Source organism: Tetranychus urticae, chromosome 2, assembly GCF_039701765.1.
Source record: "Tetranychus urticae isolate SD_2017Ah chromosome 2, NJAU_TeUrti_SD_1.0, whole genome shotgun sequence".
In the NCBI taxonomy this organism is placed as follows: Eukaryota; Metazoa; Arthropoda; class Arachnida; order Trombidiformes; family Tetranychidae; genus Tetranychus; species Tetranychus urticae.
The window spans coordinates 16,357,932-16,381,083 of NC_142959.1; the positions used below are offsets into that span (position 1 = coordinate 16,357,932).

Genomic DNA, 23,152 nt, shown 5'->3' on the forward strand with positions numbered 1-23,152 from the left:
TTAATATCAATTGAAGGTAGATGTGATATTTTTAGAGGTTAGTTGGTTAATCTTAACTATTAACTGTATTTTTGCCTTTACTCAACCAAAAAGACTGTTTACATTTTCATTAATAATGATACTTGTATTAATAATAATGAGTGATAGTTTTGTCTTAAACTTAAACGCTAACAAAATGGTTCAAAAGGCAAATCCATTTTGCTGTTGTTGATAATTTTTCATTGATTGAGGCAAATTAACTAAATTTTTCTTGATAACTATCTTTCCAGTTAAACTGTTAAAATGTTTCTCAATTTGTTAAGGCCAAAGTAATAATAACAATTAATACGTTAATCATATTTCGAGAGTGAAATGTTTTCCTCCGCATTGAAAGGCTGAAGACAATCACGTAGCTCATTTCATTTCAATGTTACCCATTGTCAACCCAAATAGTGTTAGTTGTTTGAACCTAACCGGAGACACTTTGCGGTTAACATTAGCAATCAATTTTGGCCAATTCATGCAAATCAATCAACCAAATGAAAAGAGTAAAACAAATGAAAATGAAACAAGCAAAAATGATGATTCCATCTGTGCCTTGAGCTTTAAATGGATTCAATTTTCTTTCAGCTTTGCTCTTCATCAAAACTCATTTTTTGTTGCTTTTCTTGCTGCTTCAGCTCATCTTCATCTTACCAGTTTTCATGCTCTTGAAGAGCGTCATGTTTTGCTTCCTTTTGGATTCTCGTTCAGCCTCAGGCTGATAACCCATGTGACATTCAAGCTTTGGTTAACATGATAAAAATGAGGTCGCCAAGTGAACGCTCAACAAGATGAAGAAGCTCTTCTCTTCCCTCAAGTCATTTCTCTTTCTCTTCATTCATCTTCAACTGAACTGAAAAAAATATGCTCAACTTGTTGAAGATATAGAAACCAGGAACTAAATATAATGATAATTTACATATGTATATATCAACAGCGCAAAACACCAACAACCACCTTCGTTGAAATGAACCCAAACTGTGAACAAAATCTGGTTTTCTGTCAAAGAAAAGTGTTTTTTCCAATATCATTCTGAGTGTGTGTTGATGCCTCTCATTATTATTACCATTAAGGGATACGTACGTGATAAGGTGTAAAATGATTGTCATTAAATTGATTTTAATGATAACCCTGATAATAGCGATTCTTTAATTGTTCAATAGTCAATAATAATAGTCAACTGGAATGGTACAAATATGAATGTCAACCTTAATTAATGATTTCAGGCCATCTAAATGGCTGGTAAATTAATGTTAATTTGTTAACTTGATAATGTCACTTTAATTTATATTGATAAATGTCAATGTCCAGTTGAGTTTGAAATTATTTTTACCATTACAATCATTCCCATTACCAGAAACCAACCTTACAGTCTTAACCAGATTGTATCCATTGGGATGCTTTGATTATTTTATACAATACAAATCAATTGCTTATCATTCTTAACCTGATTGGTAAACTGTTTAAATCATTAATCATTTGGTCAACCAACAGATCGTTAATTAATTAAATTGTCAGTTGAAGAAGAAGAAGAAGAAGAAAGCAAATTGAAATTAATTTAATTAAACAGCCTTTAAGAGCCCATTAAAGACGTTTACTGCCATCCAAAATGAATACAATGTTTTATAAGTGTCAATCAAACTGTGAGTTAATGACAATCGGATCAACAAGCCATTACAGTTGATTAAAGATCAACAATTAGTAAATGTGTGTTAAAAACACGAAGGCAGCCTTTAAATTTGCTACCTTTCAATCTTTCCCAAATGTTTCCCAAATGTTAGTAATTTTGGGTTAGCCATTTGCTTTTTTGCTTCCTCTCATTGAGCTTACATTTCATTTGATTCAATTTAAATTTGATTGCCGTTTATCATTTCATTCAATTAATCCCTTTATTCATCAAGGTGTCAAAATAATCAGACTAAATCATCAGTGAATCTCTTTAATCAAACATCTAAACTTGATACTGTTCAAAACCAGGTTAAAGTAAGCTGCAAGTTTACCATTGCGCACAACAACAAGGCCTGACCATTATTTTCATTTTCATTTTTACTGTTTTCTTTTTTTTCTGTGCCCATCCTGATGATCATGTTTAATGATTGTGATTTTATTTTTACTCAGTCTGACAAAAATTAAATCATAATAATCTTCATCATGATTGAAAATGGTTAAAACACGCAACAAGTGAACATCAATGTCTCAGTTGTAAGGTCAGTTTAAGATGAGTTCATTATGATAAAGTGATTATCATGCATCGTCAGTCAGTCAGTCAGCTTTTTTTTACAGGAAATTTACTCAACCTTAATAATTCATCTTCTTCAATCTCATCCTTTCCTTTTTCTCTTTCTTACTCATCTTTCTCATCCATCATCATAACAACAATCATCTGATCTTTACTAATTTCAATCTTTTTTTTCTCACTTCTCTTTCCAGATCCAGACGGTTAAATCCTTTTCTTGGTGCGCTTCAAGACTTTCAATAAACTCTAAGCTTATTACATTATCGGTCAACAAAACAAAATGATATTGACAAGCAGATTAAACCATTTCATCAGACATCAACTGGTCATCAACTTCAACTCAACCAAAGAGCAAAATTGACCAAAAAAGCCGGTATGAATAGCAGTTGTTTTGACCCTTCTTCATCCGCCATCATCGGTGAAACAACAACAAAAAATGTTGCTTTCTCCCCATTAACTTTAAACGCCATCATCCTCATCACCTTCAATACTCGGCTATCTTCATCCTTTTCCCTACTTTTACCTCATTTTTCTTTCTATCATCATCTCATCTCATCTTTTATTTTCTCTCCTCTTTTTTAGCTTCTCATCCTGATTTTTAATAATATGCCTTATAATTAGTGGTAATGGTGAGGAAACAGCAAAAATGTGTGTCCATCATTAGCAGCTCTCAATATGTGATCCAATGCTGATACAGATAACACATACGACTGAAGGCCTCTTAACACTAACCATGAAATATTATCTTTTAAATAACCCTGTTGCCATGCTTATTCAATGAAAAATCAAGTCTCCAAACAAATAACATAAAACCCAGGCAACACACACACACTCGCTTAAACACGTCATCACGTTTAAACAAAATCATCATCGTCTAAAGGCTATTAAAAAATAGACTTAAGGCAAGTTAACAATTAAAAGTACACAACTACAGGTAAATGATAATGATAATTATTAACTTAATCAACTGTTGGTTAAATCTAAATAATGCAACTTACAATGTTGGTATAAAATCATTTCTTGTTTACTTCTTGCCTTAGCTAATCTAAATGAACCTTGGCTATTACAACTTCATTTACAAGATACATAATAATGCAATAATTGCAATTAAAACAAAATCAATTTATATTTAAATTGTAAGCCATCATTATCCTTATTAACCATCTCTCTCATGATAATGTTACATTGAAGTGAATAGAAGTGAATAGAGTTGAACTAATCTTCAAGCTCCTCACAGTTTGTATAATAAACCAAATGTGAGTCAAATGAGATTATTTGGAATGCATTTTGAATTGAAATTGCCTAATTTATTTCTTGTTTTGTTTCTTACAGATTGTTATTTCATTGGAAAAGCCAGCATTTTAAGTGTTACAGTTATCAGATATTGTCAGTAAATTATTCAATAGTCCCTCGACCCCTTTGATTTTGCATTAATTTTACATTTTTTGCTCAACGAATAGCGCTTGATAAGCTATTTTCAGTGTGGAGACAATATCTGATACTCTAGATCAAACAGATTACAGATCATTTACCATTGATTAACCCAAATTTTGCTCGTGATCAACCTAAACAAAAGACTTTCTCTGGATTAATTTTTGGATTCTACCCGTTAAAGTATTTCAAGGCAATTGTTGATCATCAAGAATGGACAGCCAGCTGATTTGGGTATCAATCTATAACAAAATGTCTTCTCTCGTTGAAAAGGTAAATATTGCTAGATCTGTCATCTATCATCTATCATCATCTTTACCATCACCACCATAACCATTTTTCGGTTGTCTTACCCGAATCAGGTTATCTTTAAAAACAACTGGTTGACCTTTTCAAAAACCTTTTCGAGCCACTTTGATGTGAATGTGCAAAAAATGTAACCATTTACTTTTCAGCGATTCAAGATCTTTTTCAACTCTTTTTTTCAACCAATTTTATGGCCACTTTAATGTATGTTTAAAAATCAATCTTTTTACTGCCTCATCAATTTTTCATCCTTTTTCTTTCTATTGATTCAGTCACCACCAAAAGGATGAAGGAGAGACGGAAAATTAAAACTGAAAAAAAGAAGATGAATAACTAAAATGAGCCAAAATTGAAGCAAAATCAAGGAAGAAAAGGATGAAACCAAAGAATAATAAAGATGATAATGATGGCGATGGAGATGCAAAAATCGGGCTCAACGTCCCTTCAGGAGTAGCATTAAAGCTTGTAAAAGTACATGATGATAAAAAAACTGATGTCACCAGAATCGTTGTAAAAAGAGGATAAAACCTGCAAACCAGGCAAACTTCATTATTATTCAGTCTTTTTTTTTCTTCAAAAAACTGTTCAACTTTTTCAACTTTTTAAAGTCGTTTTAACCTCAACTCTTGTCATGATCATGATGAAGAGCCTGATTAAACAAGAAAGTCAATCAGTTGGAATGTTTTCTGTCAAACAATTTCATGTTCACTTTGAAATATATTCATTAATAATATTCAACTGATTAGTGTTAAGCCTGTAAACAGAATAGGTATGTTTATAAAGTTAGCCAGTCACCATCAAAGCGAATGGCATTAACCTAATACTTGCGGGCAGTTGTACCAATGAATTCTCGAATAATTAAAACTCTAAAGCAATACAAATAGTTGGTCTAAACGTGAGTTAATCATAATTTAATGCAATAAACAAATAATGCAACAATGGACGTTAACTGCTTAAAGCCTTAGCAATTGTTGTCTATTGTTGCTGATTGCTTATTGCTTGTTAGAAGCCTTTTCTTACCAGATTTGATGGTTAAACATGTTTTAAGGTTCAACAATTAGTATTAGTTTCTCAAGTTAACGGCATATTTTGATTTGAAAGCAAAATATTTGACTTAATGAAAACAATTGAAATTAAACGCCAACCTAAACCAATTAATATTAAACCTACTGAATTACAGTCTCTACCATTCAACTGAATACATCTTTTTACACGCATTTATTTATAAATGAGCATAATATTTACAACAATTGCATGTATTAATGTATTTATTTATAAATGTATTTATGCATTATTTAGTAGGTATTAATGTATAAATTTTAATTCGTATCAAAAAATATAACATGTTAATGCTCGACTCTTCTTATCTGTTCATTTAATGTTTAATATAAATTAAATTTCATTTCATCTTCTCGGTTTTCAATTACTTGCCCGAGGAGAAGAAAGAAAGAGTTTGATTCCTATTATAATTTAAATGAGCAACACAACAAATACTAACCCTGTGATGGTTAAATTTTTATTCAAATGTTGTTATCCTCATCATCTTTACCATCATCCTGGAGCGACTTGTCAGCATTATAAGTTAAGATGTTGAAATGTTTCAGAGGATAAAGAAGTTCATTTCAATCTCATTTCAATTTTAATTTCCACCAACTTAGGTTTGAAAATGAAAATGGTAAAAGCTGAAATGATATTCACTTTGACCGCTTGTTGTTTCTCAATTTCAACTTGTAGCTCATTGGATTTTCATGGTAAAAATGATACCAGAAATCAATTTTTTATGAAATTTATTCTTCAAATTGATTGGAAATTGAAATGATTTTTGAAGAAAATGTAATAAATCGTTTTTTTAAATCAACCAGTTTGGGTTTAATTTTCCCGGTTCAAATGGTTGGCTCTATGTAAGACTTTCATTGTCGTTGTTTTTTGTGATTGTATTAATATCTATAAATGTTTTATCTCTTATTTGGTTTATTTTTAAGCTAATATTTAATATTAATCGATATTATAATTAAATACAGTTGAAATCATCATCATTATCATTCTTTGGTGCATTGTTAATTGTTGATATGTTATTTGGTGCGTTGATGTTGAGGCCACGCGCTTTGCCCTTAGCTTTTTTTTGTTGTTGGTCTTTTCCGTATCTACTGCTTTTAATATTTACCAACCATCATCATTTAGAAGCTAATCACTCCTCATCAATTAATTATTGATTGTTGTTGATAATTCTTAATAATACTGATTCTTCCTACTTTCATCTCTCTTCTAACCGGTTGACCATTTTGAGTTGTTACAACTGATCAACTGTTTTGATTGGCTTCATTATTATTAATAACGTAAATTTTAATCGATCAACTTGTTGGCATCGTTTTACATGATTAAAAGATTTGAAGGAAAGCTTCAAAAAGGTAAATACTAATTTAATATTATATTAATGACAGCAAATGAGCGTAAACTTCAATCATCGATTAACAGTGATGATAGTTATAATCATAATTATGATCATAAGTGAACAGAAAATGTTAGAAAACTGGTCAACATTAATTAATTTTTCTTTTATTTAAAATGAAACAATTTTTTCAAGTTGATTGACTTTTCGCTATTGGTTTAATTTAGTTAATTCTGAAATCTAATTCTCTCTTTATCTACTTTTCATCTGTTTCAGGTAACTAATGATTTAGCTAATGATTTTTCATCAACTATTCAATGTCATCCGCTATGTGATTCCAGTTCCGAAATGTATTTTCATTACAACATTTTTGGCTTGGTAAACCTTGAATATAATTACAACAATCTAAATTACAAGTAAATAACAAAAAAGAGTTGAAAATGATGAAAAAAACTTCATTTTGGCCTTATTTTCAAGTCGAGTGAACGGAACTGATTGTTTGAATAGTTATTAATGGTAATGAACTCAATTACACATTCAGGTAAAATACAGTTTACTATAATGTTCATCAAGGTTAATCTAAACCAATTGTTATTTTTTACACTTATCTTTGTTTCTTATGCTTTTGTTCAAGATTGACTTTGATAAATATATTCAACGATATTTTCACTGCAGTGGGTTAACTTTGAGTAATTCAAACTACCCGTTTGATTTGGATCATATAATATTTCAGGAACTGATTTTATTACCGATCCAGCATGTGGTAATCTTGGTGGATATTGATGAAAGATGAACCCGAACTATTTAACATTACTGTTTTCAGGATTTTTATATTTCTTTACGGGATGAAGCTTGTGTAGTTATAAAATGACTTATTTGAACTCATTGAAATAAGGAGGTTGATTAGATATTTAAAAAAACGATTTAATTTAGATTAACATTATTGCATTGAGGCATCCTAACAGTTCAGCTTCCACAGCTGATAAAAATTCTGGACGTACAACGTGATTGCATTTTGATAACGAAGGATTTAAAACTTAAAAGCCCACTAAACAAAGATTAAACTCAAGAAGTGTTTTTACCGGGATGTACTTGAAAAATCGGGAATGTTGTGGCTGGAAAAGGCAAAGTTACGATTTGGAATTCTGTATACTGGATGTACGGAATGAACCAGCTTGAGGACAGTTATAACTGAAATTAAGCAAAGCTTTTAACTGCACTGATAATTGAGTTTGAACCAATTCCATATTTTTCAATAAGATCTGCTGGTGGACCACTTCGAGGAATCTCTCGTACAGCCAAATGTTTCATTGTAATACCAGTTGAGTTTGAGATTGCACCAGCAACTGCTTCACCTAAACCACCTTCTGGGTAATGATCTTCAACAACAACAATCTTTCCATTACATGCTTTTGCATTCTCTAAAATGCCGGCAGCATCAATTGGTTTAATGGTGAATGGATCTAAAACTCGACAATTGACTCCTTGATCAGCAAGTTGGTCTGCAGCTTTTAAAGCTTCATGGAGAGTTATACCAGCACCAATGAGCAACACTTTATCATTATCTAAAAGGATTTTAAAAAATGGTTATAATAAAAAAATTATTGTTTTTATTCTTGGATATGTTGTAAAGACTAGAAGATTAAAAATTGAATGTCAACTTACCGCTTTTACGAACAACTTTAGATTTTCCAATTTCAAAAACAGTGTCATTAGCATAAATGACTGGTGTTGCTGGTCTAGATGTACGAATGAAATCAATTCCTTTACGTTGTGCAGCTAATTCGGTAGCTCGTTCCATACTAACAGCATCACTTGGATAGAATACATTACAACCTGGAATAGTTCTAAACATAGCTAAATCTTCAAGAGCCATTTGGGATGGTCCATCTTCTCCGATACTAACACCACAATGAGAGCCAACACATTTAATGTTTGCTTGAGAAATTGCACCTAAAATTATCAAAAAAAGATGAATTAATTGTGAGTAAGGACTAAGCACCATTCATAAGATGAGTGATAATAAATTTACCCATTCTGAGTTGATCAAATGCACGAGAAAAGAATGCAGCAAAAGTTGATACAAATGGTATTGCCCGACCTCTACATCCAGCACCAATACCAACACCAACTAAATTTTGCTCAGCAATGAAACATTCGATGTAGCGATCTGGGAATGCTTTTTTGTAGGTCTCAGAAAATGTACTATTTTTAGTGTCACCATCAAAAGCCAAAACTCTTGGATTAGTATTGCCGAGTTTAACAAGTGAAGTACCATATGCTTGACGAGTTGCAATCTATGATAAGTCAGGAGTAATAATCAAATGGGAGAAAAAATTACTCAAAGTTGAATGAATAACACAAAATTGTGCTATTTCATGAGTGATTTGATAAATCTAATTTGTCTAACGAAAGATTGAGCAGTGAATAACTCTCTTTGTTTGCAATTACAAAGCTATCAAGCCAGATTAGTTTGGAATATGAAAAGCTTGCACAAAGTAAAAAACAGATTAGGATGCCTGGTTCTAAATATGACATTTGTAGATGACTGATGAGAAATACATGATAGTGATATTTGACAAATGAAAGTTTATCTATTGATTGCAATGAAATTTCATTCATTGGAATATTCAAGAAATTTTGAGATAAAAAATGTGACGTGTTAGTTATACTAGTTTTTAAACTTACTTTATCGCCAAGCTTATAGCTAGGAGGTTCATTGAGTGAAACTTTCAAACTGATTTCTGGAGCTACTGGGTTAAATGGTTGAATTGCTGCTGATAAATTCTTCAATTGACCTTCCAAGTGTTTAATGACATAATCAGCTTTATCTCCAAGAGGTTTACCATGCCAGTTATCTTTATCCTCAATATCAGGAAAACCTAACAATAATAAAATGACAAAGTTTAGTATTATATTAAATGCAGACAAGGAAGAGAAATAAATATAATAATTATACCTTTTCCTTTGTAAGTTTTAGCGAGGATTGCTGTTGGACGACCTTTGGTTGAAGAAGCTTTAGCAAACGCTTCAACTAATGCAGCAACATCATGACCATCAACGACAATAGTTTCAAAACCAAATGCTTTAGCACGAGCTTCATAGATATCAAGATTGTGCTGTAATGAAGTAGGTTCACTTTGACCAAGACGATTAATATCAAAAATTGCACAAAGATTATCTAATTTATAATGTGAAGCAAAAGCCATTGCTTCCCAAATTGATCCTTCAGCTGATTCACCATCACCAATCAGACAATATGTCCTGAAATCAGTTTTGTCAAAGTATTTACCAATGACAGCCATACCAGCTGCAACACTTAATCCTTGACCCAAGGATCCTGTAGCGACATCAACAAAATTCAATCTAGGAGTTGGATGACCTTCTAGATCAGAATCAATTTTTCTTAAATTAAGTAAATCACTGACAGGAAATAAACCAGCTTCAGCCCATGCAGCATAAAGAATTGGTGCAGAATGTCCTTTACCTAGCAATAAGAAAGTATTCACGTTAAAAATTGAATAACCCACAACATCATATTTCTTTAACCAAAGATTTCGGACAATTGTGATAAAGTCGTTTTTGTATTAATTTGAAATCATTTTCTCATTAGCAAGTTATTTAAGTTGAAAATGAATTTCAATCAATAAATCAAACCTTTCTGTCTAGCAAATCTAGTGTCAAATTCAAGTTACTACTTACTTAATACAAGCCGATCAGATGCAGGATGTCTTGGTTCTTTCAATGAGTATCTCATAGTATCGAAGAATAAAACAGACATAATTTCCGCCATAGAAGCACATGACGTAGGATGTCTAAATAAAATGATAAAATGAAATACAAAATTTTGTCAATAAAGAACAAGGTTACTGTAATTTCCTGTAAATTTTACAGACAGATATTCACATGCATATACATATCCTAATAAATACTGTTTTACACAAATTAAATGACAACTAAAGATTGACAATGAAGTTCAAATTGATTTACTTACCCAGATTTAGAGGCTTGTGTTGCTTTGATTGAGTTAATACGAAGCCGATTGGCAACATCTTGAAGAGCTTGTAACTTTGCCATGGTAAAAATGAAGTTGATACGTGTTAAATGTTTAACTCAAATTAATCTAAATGACAGTAGAAAAATCAGTAAGTATTAGAAATTAAAATTAAAACGTTAAACTATTTATATAAATGTATAAAGTGAAAGGAGGTGAGTTTTAATTGTAATTCAAATTCTTACCCAACAAAATCCAACAAAGGTATAATTAAAGGTACCAGCAGTGAAGTGAAGCAACAAGTTGCCGACCAACATTCAAGGATGAGACTAACGCCGTCTGTCGTAAAACAACTATACTTCTTATCTGACTTACGCAAGGATCCAAGTCAAACAGTTTCAATTGTTACATTGTAATAAAATTCAGCTTTTATTATTGTTTTTTTGGTTCAACTGACATTCTTGCATTCTAAACAGCCTTAGCTTTTCAGCCATGTAGTTTTTTTTGCATTCATATCTGCTGAATCAACATAAATTATACAACCAAGCGAGCTTGAGATAATCAGTGATTTTTAAGAATCTTCAAGCACAAAATCATCAATGTTTTCCGGCTCTAATAATGAAATTCAAATCAAAAACTTCTCTCATAAATGTTTCGTCCAGTTACCGGTTCGGTGCCCATAATGTCACGGGGCTTCAAGATGTGCTTGCTCAAACCAAGACTTCCATTACTCACTGAAATTGTGATCTTATTATCGCTCCATCATTGAGCTAAATTTTCATTAATCTTTTTTCAGTGTCTGGTGCTTAATGAATAGGTGCAAATATGTGATCAAAAATCGAGTGATTTTATAATTTTGTCAAGCATTGTATAATTCAAAGAGTTAATTAGATAAAACTTTCCAAGTGGTCTCAATGCTTTTATCCCCAAAGCCTTCAATGAATATGCTGTCAAATTGATTATCTTATTAGTAATGCAATCGATATTATAGTGAGGTAAAATATTGTCTCGTTTGTTCACAAAGATTCATGCTTATTTCACGTGAACCCGATAAACCTAACAAAATATGATTATTCTTATCAATATTGCTGCTGTCTATCTCGAGATATTATTTAACTATGAACATAACACCAAAGCAATTTCATGAATTATACGATTACTATTGAACTAATACATTAGAATATTATGACATATTGTTTAACACTGGTACAACTCAATCTGTGACAAAAATCAACTGTGCCTTTGATAATTTAAATTTAATAAAAGGCACAAAAGTACAAGTACTGAACGGTGCAATTGAAAGCTGGAAAACAAAGAAACTATTCAACGGTTGCCAATTAAAACTTAGATTTCTCATTTTTTTATCAAACCTTGATCCGATTGCTTAAGCTTAAAGAGTTTAAATATTGAAAACCAAATGACATTTGAAAATTGTTTCAATAGTGATCATTTGAATAGTTAATGTCGCCCTTAATAGGCAATAAACTTGATTATAATACAAATTAAGATAATAAACTGTTTAAGTTAATTCTATCAAGGTTGGTTAATTGAACCAATTGTTATTTATTTCGATTCCTGCCGCTTGATTTGTTCAATTGCATTGAGTTGATACTATTACTAAACCTACTAACTTTAATTACCTCACTGGTTTGATTACTGTCTTAAATAGTCTCAATTTTAGGATTGAATTGTATTAATAATAGACTTCTCAAAAGACGAAATGAGAATGAATTTGATTACACTTGGATAGTTCCAAGAAAATTGATGACTATACAATGATTGATAATCAAGTTCAATTGTACCGTAAACAGTGAAACGTTGAAAGTAACGCGACAAAACAGTTAAATTAGAAAATCCGTAAAACAAATTTTATGGAAATTATATTAAACCTTGTGAAATAACAGAAATTCAGCAAAGCTTTTAACAGCATTGATAATTGAGTTTGATCCAAATCCATATTTTTCAATAAGATCTGCTGGTGGACCACTTCGAGGAATCTCTCGTACAGCCAAATGTTTCATTGTAATACCAGTTGAGTTTGAGATTGCACCAGCAACAGCTTCACCTAAACCACCTTCTGGGTAATGATCTTCAACAACAACAATTTTTCCATTACATGCTCTTGCATTCTCTAAAATGCCGGCAGCATCAATTGGTTTAATAGATATAAAACTCGACAATTAACTCCTTTATCAGCAAATCTTCAAGAGCCATTTGAGATGGTTCCGTCGTCTCCAATACTGACATTAGGACCAACACACTTAATGTTTACTTGTGACATTGCACCTAAAAATTTTCAAGAAAAATGAAATTAATTATGATTAAAGGGCTAAGCACTATTTGCAGGATGAACTATATTTCTATTAAGATGCGATTTATTGAATAAAAGTCAGGATTTACAATTTAAGAAGCTTTCGTAGTGAATGATAAGCATTGCAATACAGCTTGATGGTTTCAGTTGTGAAGAAATAATCACTTCTGGCGTGATGTCAAAACATGTAAATTACCTACTTGAAGATTCAAGTGAGAAAAAAACCTGAGATTTATAACAAGTCTCTCAATTAAATACAACCAGAGTAGACGAGAATCAAAAAAAAACAATAAAGAAATACCCCGAGATGCAAAATATGACATGTTACTAGTTCTTAAACTTACTTTATCACCAAGCTTATAAAGGGTGTATGTCTAAAACCAGGCAGAGAGCTAAACAGTCTAAACATCTCTTGATTGAAAAATTGTTACCTTATTAGTTGAGCCACTAAAACATTTGATTTTATGCACATTGAGCATATGATTTGAATCAAGTTTAATTCAATCAAGAGATGGTGTTGATGACGGCTATTGTTAATCTATTTTGTTATTATCGATGACCAATAATATTCATTCACTGTTGTGCTCTCTGCCTGGTTTTAGACATACATCCTTTAGCTAGGAGGTTCATTGAGTGAAACTTTCAAACTGATTTCTGGAGCTACTGGGTTAAATGGTTGAATTGCTGCTGATAAATTTTTTAATTGACCTTCCAAGTGTTTAATGACATAATCAGCTTTATCTCCAAGAGGTTTACCATGCCAGTTATCTTTATCCTCAATATCAGGAAAACCTAACAATAATAAAATGACAAAGTTTATTATTATATTAAATGCAGACAAGGATTATTATAAACAATAACAATGTATAATTACCTTCTCCTTTGTAAGTTTTAGCAAGGGTTCCTGTTGCACGACCTTTGATTGAAGCAAATGCTTAAATGCTTCAACTAATGAAGCAACAGCAAGATCATCAACAACAATAGTTTCAAAACTAAATGCTTTAGCAAGAGCATCATAGATATCAAGATTATGCTGCAATGAAACAGTTTCACTCTGACCAAGACGATTAAAACGGTATGGAAAATAGCAAAAAGACTATCTTATACATAATTTGAAGCAAAAGCCATTGCTTCCCAAACGGATCCTTCAGCTGATTCGAAATCACCATTTAGACTCAAATTCAAATAACTACTTACTTAATACAAGCCGATCAGATGCAGGATGCCTTGGTTCTTTCAATGAGTATCTCATAGTATCGAAGAATAAAACAGACATAATTTCCGCCATAGAAGCACATGACGTAGGATGTCTAAATAAAATGATAAAATGAAATACAAAATTTTGTCAATAAAGAACAAGGTTACTGTAATTTCCTGCAAATTTTACAGACAGATATTCACATGCATATACATATCCTAATAAATATTGTTTTACACAAATTAAATAACAACTAAAAATAGACAATGAAGTTCAATTTACTTACCCAGATTTAGAGGCTTGTGTTGCTTTGATTGAGTTAATACGAAGCCGATTGGCAACATCATGAAAATATTATGCCATGGTAAAAATGAAATAGATACGGTTAATATGTTAGTTCGTTGGCTCAATAAGCTTCAAAATAGACAAATTTTAAAATTCACGGTTGAATAAAAATAAAAAAATGTTAACAATGCATAATTTAACAAACCAGATTTAAATTACTTGACCCTACCAGATATTTTAGCGCCTTACAAAAGACTATTTTTCAAGCAGAAAAATTCAAGGATAGAGACCTAACGCCGTCTATCGGAAAACAATTACACTTATCTGACTTACGCAAGGATACAAATCAAACAGTTTCAATTATTTTTTTTGGTTTCATTTACATTTTTGCATTCTAAACAGCCTTAGCTTTTCAGCCATGTAGTTTTTTTGCATTCATATCTGCTGAATCAACATTATACTCAACAGTACAACCAAGTGAGCTTCAGATAATCTTTGGTTTTAAGAAACTTAATGCACAAAATGTTTTGCGACTTTAATAATCAAATTGGCCAACTTCAGACTTCAGAAAACTTCATCAGATTTGATTTTTTTGTTTTTCACATCAATGATGATTTTTTCATCAAGAATTTAAGTCTATAAACTTGGAATTTATTGTATTCAGTGCAGAGAAATTTACATATCTAAACCGATCGATCACGCGACCACTATTTAACGATAACCTTTTAACACTAGTTTAGTTCAATAATTAAAAGCTTCTTAAGCAAACCATGTAGATGTACAGTTGCTGAATTTTATTGAAAAAATGAATTTACCTTTAGATTATAAAGGACAAGGCAATGTGTTAATTTCTTGCATCCATCAGTTCCGTTTAATCTACAGATCATCAATGGGGTGAAATTTTTTTTCATTAATTTTCTAATAACTTATTAAGGTTAGTTTCTGTCAGATATTTTTCATATTGAATCGAGCATTTGAGTGAACTACGAAATTCCTATTTTAAATTAGATCAAATGTCCGTCATTTCAGCCCGGACAACCTAATAATTAATGTTTAACCAAAAAAGGCGAAGATATACTTGACATCTTAATAGTTTGGGCGAGTTTTTGATCTTTTGACAGCGATGAAAAAAGGTTCACGATATGCAAATGTGAAAATGGGCTGAAAAAGGAAAACTTTGATTTGGTTTTTAAAAATGAAACAACTTTTGTTGTCTCACTAAGTGGCCTTTGAGTTTCGAGCAGTTTGGGGCATGAAGTAGTTAATAAACTGGTAAATGGTTATTCGAGTTTTCAGGTAAAATAAGAGGAAAGATTTGCCCAAATTATCATGTTGTACCACCTTGGCTTCTTCCCTTGTTCATCGGATCACTTTTTTGACAGAATCAACTTGATTTTTACATGTCAAATGAAAAGAATAAAAAGGTTGAGTAGTTTTTTTTTCTCTTCTTTCAAAACGTTTAGTCTTTTTGTGCTCTTTTCTTCAATGAATTGTAAGTTTTCTCTGTGAGTGTGTATGTGTGTGGGACTGTGGTCATCACCGTCATTATCATTTTCAAAGTTTCATTGTGAAAATTGAATACAACTTTAACTGTATTTACATTTATTAGAGGTCAAAGGGATGTTTCTATTATTGTTCCGTTTCTATTGCCAATCAAAATGTGTTTTTGTTTTGTGTGTTTCTTTCCCAATTGACCATTGTGTGTTCACTGTATTTTTGCTCCTTTTGCTTGCTCCTATTACCGTATCGGCGCACATAATGTCACGGTGCTTCAAAACGGGCTCGCTCAAATAACAGCACTTTTGCTGCCCATTTAGACGCTCATGGGCTATTATTAATGATCACTTTGAGCTTTTTCTCGACCGATTAGCAGGGAAAAAATTTGATCTTGTGAATGCATTTCTATTAGTGAATTGAAAAATTTAAAATAATAATCAAAATTTCTCTATTAACCGATCAATTTCGATTTTTACAAATTTTTCCTTTTCTGAGTTAACGCATGCTCAGTGACTAAAATTCTCACTTATAACGAGCGAGCTCGATCCGAGGCACCGTGACATTATGTGCGCCGATACGGTACTTCAGCTAAGTGGGAGTGAGAGTATTTCAAGTGTATTTGGTCTTCAGGGTGATCTTTCTTCTGGTCAATTCTAACTTTAAAACCTTTTACTAGATTCTTTAATGGCTTGCAAAAGACAATCAATGGTTGAAAAACTCCAACTCATGAAAAGAGAGTAGAAAAGATTTTGTTTTGATATTTTGTTATCAAAATTTGGTTCAAAATTTTGCTTTTTACCGTTTTCAAAGGCCACTGAAAAGCTTCAACAATATTTGTAGTCAAATGGTTAATCGATGTCTGTGTTCACGATATTTTGGCCTTTTTTGAAGGTTCAAAGTATGACTCCTAATGTTACTGACTAATTATTCAAGATTAGACATTAGACTAAACTCACATTCACAATTCAGCCGATAAATAAAGGTACACTTTGGAAATTTTGTCCAAAAATTCAATTTTTCAAGAAATTCTTAAGTTATGGCTTTTAATAATCAGCATAAAAATTTGATTCTTATTTTAGTGAAACAATTCCCTAGCTTTATATCAAAATTTTGAATTAAAATGGATTCCCACTTATTTTGAAAAAATCAGCGCCATCTATTAATCGATCTAATAGATGGAATCAGTTACCATTTCGAAAGCTTTTTTCCGAATCTAAATTGATTCCGAATCTTGATCTAAGCATCTTTTTCGCCTTTTTTGGCCCTGTTTTATGTTTCATGAGCTATTATATTTCGAGACATTGTTGATGTTTTGTTGATAATGTTCATGATGAGAGTATTGATAAGTGAAAGGGAAAAAATAATAACATCAAAACTGAAAGGTGATGGGTTGAGGCAGAGGAAGATCAAGATGAACAGTAACTACCTTTGCTCACTATTGTCCACTAAATACACACTTTTTCCGTCCCATTAGCCCGTCAGGTCAGGACATCTTGGCAAAGTTTACCAAAGTTTATTCATTAATTTTTGACAATTTTAGCTGTTGATCAGATGATGAGGGGGCGACTTTTGAGTCAAAAGTTTAACTTTTTGACTAATATTATTCATTTTTTAGAGCTTAACATTGTTGGGGTTACAACAAAGATCTTTATTTCAAATGTTTCTTCCCCAGAAGTCGATTAACTTCTTAGGAATAGAACTGAGGAACAAATATCGAAAGATTTCAATCACAAATAGACTTGGATAACTATTTAAACTAATCATTAAGATTTAAGAATATTAGTTTTTTGAAAAATAGTATACACTTCCAGATGATGAAAATATTCTGATACATTTTTTGGATAGAGGATAGTTGAGTGTATGATAAATATTCAAAATGCTTTGTCACTCAAATCATATAAGTGGCCAAAAGGCTAAAAACCGCAAAAAATATCAAGCGTTATCAAAAAAGTCACAGACGCCCCGATGATACAAATATACTGATATATTTTTCGGGTAAAGTAATAGTCAAGAATATTTAAAAAAGTCAAAATACTTTGTCACTTAAAACTAGGTTCAGGTCATTTTCCACCTTTCAAAATTTTTTACCTGATAACTCAAAAACTATACATCATATCGAAAAATGGAATCGATTCTCAAAGGGTTCCTTTGGGATAATCAATTTTTGTTAATTGCAAAAATGCATGAAGGTTCGAGACTCTTACCACCGATATTCATCTCTATTCGATAATCACATGAAATACAAAAGATGAAGATTCTTCTTTTGTAGATGTATCAGATAAACCAGTAAATTTCAGCCCTCTTGCAGTGTACCAATTCAAAACAATTAAATGAAATTATCATGAAATTTGACAAAATAGAAGCCATCTCAATACCTTTCAATGACCATCCTTTCATTAGTGACTTGGATAATGAAAAAAGAATAAAAAACACGAAAAAAACGATATTTTTTATGACATTAAAATGTCTCAAATAACATGAGCATTGTTGTCTACTTAATCAAACCGAAAATATTATTTACCATTTAAATGTTGGTTGAGTTGTTGTGTTAAAGTGTAATTCAAGATTTAGCAGAAACCAGGGGCTAATGAGTATTGTATTAAAAGCGTTAGTGTTAATATTTGTGAAAATTGAAGCTTGATTAGATTCGACATTAAAGTCAATTTTTAATCAAACATAGTATCTTACGAGTTTATCACAAATTAATATCAATTTCAAAATATTTATAGACTGAGAGAACCAGAACTTGACTGTTAATAATGTTTAAAATCAAATCAATATTTTAGTCTATTCGATAATCATTTCATTTTAGACAATTTTTATGAGTCGAAGTCAAGTTTAAATGTACATTGAAAAAGCCACATAGATATTGGATTGCTGTAATTGACTAGCTATTAAAAAATATTGCCTCAACATGAAACTTTATGACATGTTATCAATTGAATAACTTGTGTGTTGAGCCCAACAATCAATGGTGAAAATTGAATGATTGATGATTGATGTTAAAAGATGATTAAGGTTAGCAAAGGTTTCAGGTGTGTTTGGCTGTATTTGGATGAACAGCCTTAAATTTTACCCAAAATCATCTTTTGTATTGTCTTGAACTGGTAGTTTGGATAACTTGTGATGTTAATATTTATGATAATGTATAAACTTGAACATAACATATAACTATGAAATAAACAACCAATCATGAGTTTGAAACGTTTCTCATTGGTTTATCTTTGTTCACGCAAATGTTTGCACAAACTAAACAAGCAACTCGGTAAAGCCAAGTTACCCGCCCATTTTACCTTATATTTATTATTGTTAACTTAGCAACTTATGTGAACTTCATTTTGTTGTTGCTTGTTTTATTGTTCAATTCAATTTCAATTCACGTTTTGTTCAAGTTATGTGTGAAAAGGAGAATCCAGTTTCTATTTTTGAATATCAACTGCAACTTCAACTTTACGCTCAAGCGGCTCGACTTCGCCTGACCCATCCTGGTTTGACTTACAACTTTGGTTATCACCATCCAGTGTTTACCGAAAGCTCGATTCCACCTCACTTTGGTGGTCGCTTTAGGTTCATCAATGAAGAACCCAAGCCGCAACATTCATACATTGGGCTGATTGCAATGGCCATACTTAGTTCACCCGAACAACGGATGGTTCTAAGTGACATTTATCAATACATTTTGGACAATTATCCCTACTTTCGTAACCGTGGTCATGGATGGAGAAACTCGATTCGCCACAATTTATCGCTCAATCCGTGTTTCATTAAATCATCGCGCAGTGCCAATGGTAAGGGACACTTTTGGATCATTCATCCGGCCAACTTGGAGGATTTTAAAAAGGGTGACTTTAGACGGAGAAAAGCTCAACGGAAGGCCGAGAAACACAACAGATATACAATTGATGAAGACGATTCATCTTTGGAGACACCGATAAAGACGTCAAATTCACCACCACCACTACCAGCACCCTCTTCCTCTTCACCATCAGCTTCAGCTCAAGCATCAACCGGTAAACCACAAGTCTCAACATCTCAACCTTCATCCACATCAACCAACTCGTCAACACCAACATCAACCGTAACCTGCTCGTCCACACCAACATCAACATCAACCATCTCGTCCACACCAACACCAATACCAACACCAACATCAACATCATCCTCACCCTCTTCATCAACAACTATTAAAACATCTCCCATTAAGTATACAATTGATTACATTATTTCCAATTGAACAAACAATTAATTTGTTGATAATATTGAATGCTAATAAAAATTGATCAAATCCATAACTTTTGTTGATTTAAATCATTTAATTTTCCCTTCAATTTCCTCATTTCAAATGTAGTAAATGCAGTCAAATTATAAATAAAATCAAATGCAAAAGAAAAGTTGAAAACTGAAAATTAACTCAACATTGAATCGCCAATAGATCAAAATCCAAACGGATATTTGACATCAAACAGACCAAAGACTCGATTGATTACCTAATTTCTTGATGAAATTTGCCATTAAACTATTGAATAGCTTCAAAAAAGCGACAAAATAATTAAAAGTTCACTCAAAATTTCGCAGAAACATTCGGTCAATCTAAAACATTTTCACATAAAACTCAATCGGGGTGGAAACTCAAGTCATCAGAAATGTAAACCTTCCTCCTTTTTGCACTCTTTAAGTTGAAATGAAGCTACTTCGTAATTTCAACTGTTAAGTGCTAAAATGGCGACTCTTGACAGTATTAAGACTATATTGATGGCAAGAATGATGATAGTGAAAGATACATGCGAAATGGCATCTTCATCTTGTGCTTCATCTTGTGTTACAGTAACATTTTGCTCTCCTTACCCTCTTCATGTTAACAACAAAAGGCTAAAGGTACTTAAGGTTACCCATTTTGTTAGACTCTCAACATAACTTGGATAACCTTTGATTGGTTGATGAGAGGTTAACGATGGCAAGGTGAGCAGTGAACATTTAAAGAGGTTAAGAGAGGTGAAAGGTATGTGCTGACGATGCCAATGAGTCTACTGTAAACAGAAATAAGAAGAAGCCCAAAAAAGAAACTGAGAAATAAAAGTAACTATTGAGTAGCGAAAAAAGGTGAGCCCAGAAAAAAAAGGTAATGAATCAACATGGAATCAATTGAGAGCTCTTAGCATCTCCATTGGAGCTTAAGGTTGATTAAGAGGGAAACGAGTAAAGAGTAACATGATAATGATGATGATGGTGATGATGAGATGGATCAACATAATGATTGTTGCCTAATGGTTACCTTTATAGGCAGGCAAAATGATGATACCTTTAGTGTGCCATTTACAATTGGAGGCGGGCAGTTGAAGATGAAATGGGAAGCAACATTTTGTTAACTCTAATGGATTATAATTGAATGATGAGAAGAAGAAGAAAAAATGAGTTCCACTTACTGTTCAAAAAACATGATGAAGCTAATGGTGGAAAAGGTAAGAAGAAGAAAAAAAAGAAGAGCGAAATGATGATTTACCTTGAGGCTTTTAGTGCATGTCATTCCATTGTCTTTTATTCAGCATCTTTAAATGAAACAATATTGATATAAAAATGCTTCAGGCTTTCAAGTCTTTCTTTTTGTGTGTATTCATTTTCATCTTCATCATCAGTTCCCATCTTATCTATACAATGGTAAAATCTTTACAAATCAATTGAACAAACTTTTCTCAACAATTTGTTCAACATTTTTTTTCTTCTCTCTTCTTCTGAACAATTTAATGCTTTTTCATCAATTTACCAACAATCAAACTGTAATTTATTTATTAATCCATTAAGAACTGTAATCATGAAGTGAGAGAAGAAAAGATTGTCTTCAACTTAACAGGTTAACTTCAAACAAAAGCCAAATGTTGCCCTTTATTTACTTGTAATCAAATGTCAAATCAATTGTGTTATCAAATAATATGAGTGGTATTCAAATAATGTTCAGTTTCAATGTTTTTTGCATCATAACTCAAAGTGGGCAACTCATTTCAAGTAAATGATAAACGAATAGTTTTCTGTGAAAACTCATGAATACAATTATCAGCTTAAATGGAATCACCTAAAGTGGAAAAAAGATTTTGTAAATCAACATTTCAAGATTTACCTTTTTCAGATCATTTCTATTCATGATGTATGATGAGATAATTATTGATTATTGCCTGTTGATATTTAAGTTATCAACAAATTTCGTTTTAGTTGCAGTAAAAGTTGATTGCAGGTCAACTTGTGATTAAACAGATTCAAGTTGATCAAATATGGAACATCACTTAAAAATGAAAAAATCAGAAATTTTCAAACTCGAAATCTGATTCTGATCTGAAAGTTTTTCATTTTGAAGAAAATTCAAAAAAATCGAAGGTTCTATTGAATAAAATTGTTTGATTTTATTGACAAAATGGACCATTCATGATAGAGGACAAGGCAATAATTTCTTGCTTCTATCAGTTCAGATTTAGTCTAAAGACTCGATAAATGAAGGAAGATTTTTCGATTTTTAATCTTTTCATTTTTCTAATAACTTTTTGTTTCTTGTCAATTTTAGTCAGAAACTTTTCATAATTAGTTTTGTGGCATTTGCTAATAGAGTTCTGAAATTTGAGTGAGTTACGGAATTTCTATTCGAAGATATTTTAGATCAAACTTCCGCCATTTCATCATGAACATTAGTTACAGCAGAATCTCAAGTTGAGATGAAAACAAAAGATTCCGTGAAACAACACCGTTACAAGGCTGTGCTCTTGGCATGGACAAGGTTAATTGTATTGTAACAATAACATCATCTTTGTATCTTCACATTGTTTTAATATCAATACATGTTAGCGATAATTGAGAGCGAAGGGGTTTTTTAAATAAACTTGAAGTCTTCCATCAACAGTTAACAACAAGGTTACAACGGAAAACAATTGAATAATCATTTTGAATAAACTTGGATCCAGCATTACATCATGGTTAGCGATTGTTTAACTATTGACTGACCAAACTTTAATGTTGATGCGAGTGTAAATCAACATTTTTTTAACCTTTTTTTCTTTACTTTTATTCAATTTTATCATTTCTTTTTGCTTGCCTTGCCTTTGCTGGAAAACATTGAATGATTGAAAGAGCGCAGGGAAAAAAATGTTGTTTCAGTAAAGTTGAAATTTAATTTCAAGTTTGAATTTAAACATTTGAACAAGATTGTAATTGAATGTTGAATACAAAAAGAGCTTGAATTACAATAATGGCAAAAGTTGGAGGAAAAACAATTAACCTAAATTGTAAATTGTTTGTTCATTTGGATAAATCAATTTCACCTAATCAACATGCTTTTTGCTGTCACTTAAACCTATAAGCTTTTTTATTTCTCCTCTTAAACTATTATCATCACCATTTTCATCATCATTATCATCTGATTATCTTCATCACTTTACAGTTTTCATTCAAACAATTAGATTTTTTTCGCCATTCGCATTGAAAGAGTCAAGTGAACAGAAATC

General features: G+C 31.7%; 2 protein-coding genes, 2 long non-coding RNA genes and 1 pseudogene across 10 annotated transcripts; 3 read left to right on the forward strand and 2 right to left on the reverse strand.

The window, feature by feature from the left end:
- Positions 1-1,829: 1,829 nt before the first annotated feature.
- Positions 1,830-4,674, forward strand: LOC107370517 (uncharacterized). Of its 5 annotated transcripts, none has more exons than XR_016198527.1 (6): positions 1,830-2,228; positions 2,452-2,630; positions 2,840-3,159; positions 3,298-3,513; positions 3,590-4,198; positions 4,267-4,674. It is a non-coding gene; the product is annotated as an uncharacterized LOC107370517 (long non-coding RNA). The 5 variants fall into 5 exon arrangements; XR_001570655.3 differs by having other exon boundaries at positions 1,833-2,228; positions 2,840-3,191; XR_001570653.3 differs by lacking the exon at positions 3,298-3,513 and having other exon boundaries at positions 1,846-2,228; positions 2,840-3,191; positions 3,590-3,961; positions 4,051-4,198.
- Positions 4,675-5,909: 1,235 nt separating this feature from the next.
- Positions 5,910-7,810, forward strand: LOC107366740 (uncharacterized). The gene is made up of 3 exons (XR_001569744.3): positions 5,910-6,402; positions 6,660-6,924; positions 7,018-7,810. It is a non-coding gene; the product is annotated as an uncharacterized LOC107366740 (long non-coding RNA).
- LOC107366716 (transketolase-like protein 2) lies at positions 7,292-14,347 on the reverse strand. Of its 2 annotated transcripts, XM_015934342.3 has the most exons (8): positions 10,623-10,659; positions 10,378-10,506; positions 10,086-10,198; positions 9,343-9,870; positions 9,072-9,265; positions 8,416-8,680; positions 8,049-8,336; positions 7,292-7,948 (listed from the first exon to the last, which is right to left on the reverse strand). In XM_015934342.3, the coding sequence occupies exons 2-8, from the start codon at positions 10,458-10,460 to the stop codon at positions 7,581-7,583; spliced, it is 1,839 nt and encodes a 612-aa protein (XP_015789828.1). In that variant the 5' UTR covers positions 10,461-10,506; positions 10,623-10,659; the 3' UTR covers positions 7,292-7,580. The 2 variants fall into 2 exon arrangements, with proteins under 2 accessions (XP_015789828.1, XP_015789835.1); XM_015934349.3 differs by lacking the exons at positions 10,086-10,198; positions 10,378-10,506; positions 10,623-10,659 and adding exons at positions 13,886-13,998; positions 14,173-14,347.
- LOC112538691 (transketolase-like protein 1) lies at positions 13,287-13,879 on the reverse strand (annotated as a pseudogene). Its single transcript, XR_003081990.2, has 2 exons — positions 13,563-13,879; positions 13,287-13,480 (listed from the first exon to the last, which is right to left on the reverse strand). The product of XR_003081990.2 is annotated as a transketolase-like protein 1 (transcript).
- A 4,217-nt stretch (positions 14,348-18,564) lies between the features above and the next one.
- Positions 18,565-19,960, forward strand: LOC107366731 (uncharacterized). Its single transcript, XM_015934362.3, has one exon. It carries the CDS (start codon positions 19,063-19,065, stop codon positions 19,900-19,902), a length of 840 nt encoding a protein of 279 aa, XP_015789848.1. The 5' UTR covers positions 18,565-19,062; the 3' UTR covers positions 19,903-19,960.
- Positions 19,961-23,152: the final 3,192 nt, after the last annotated feature.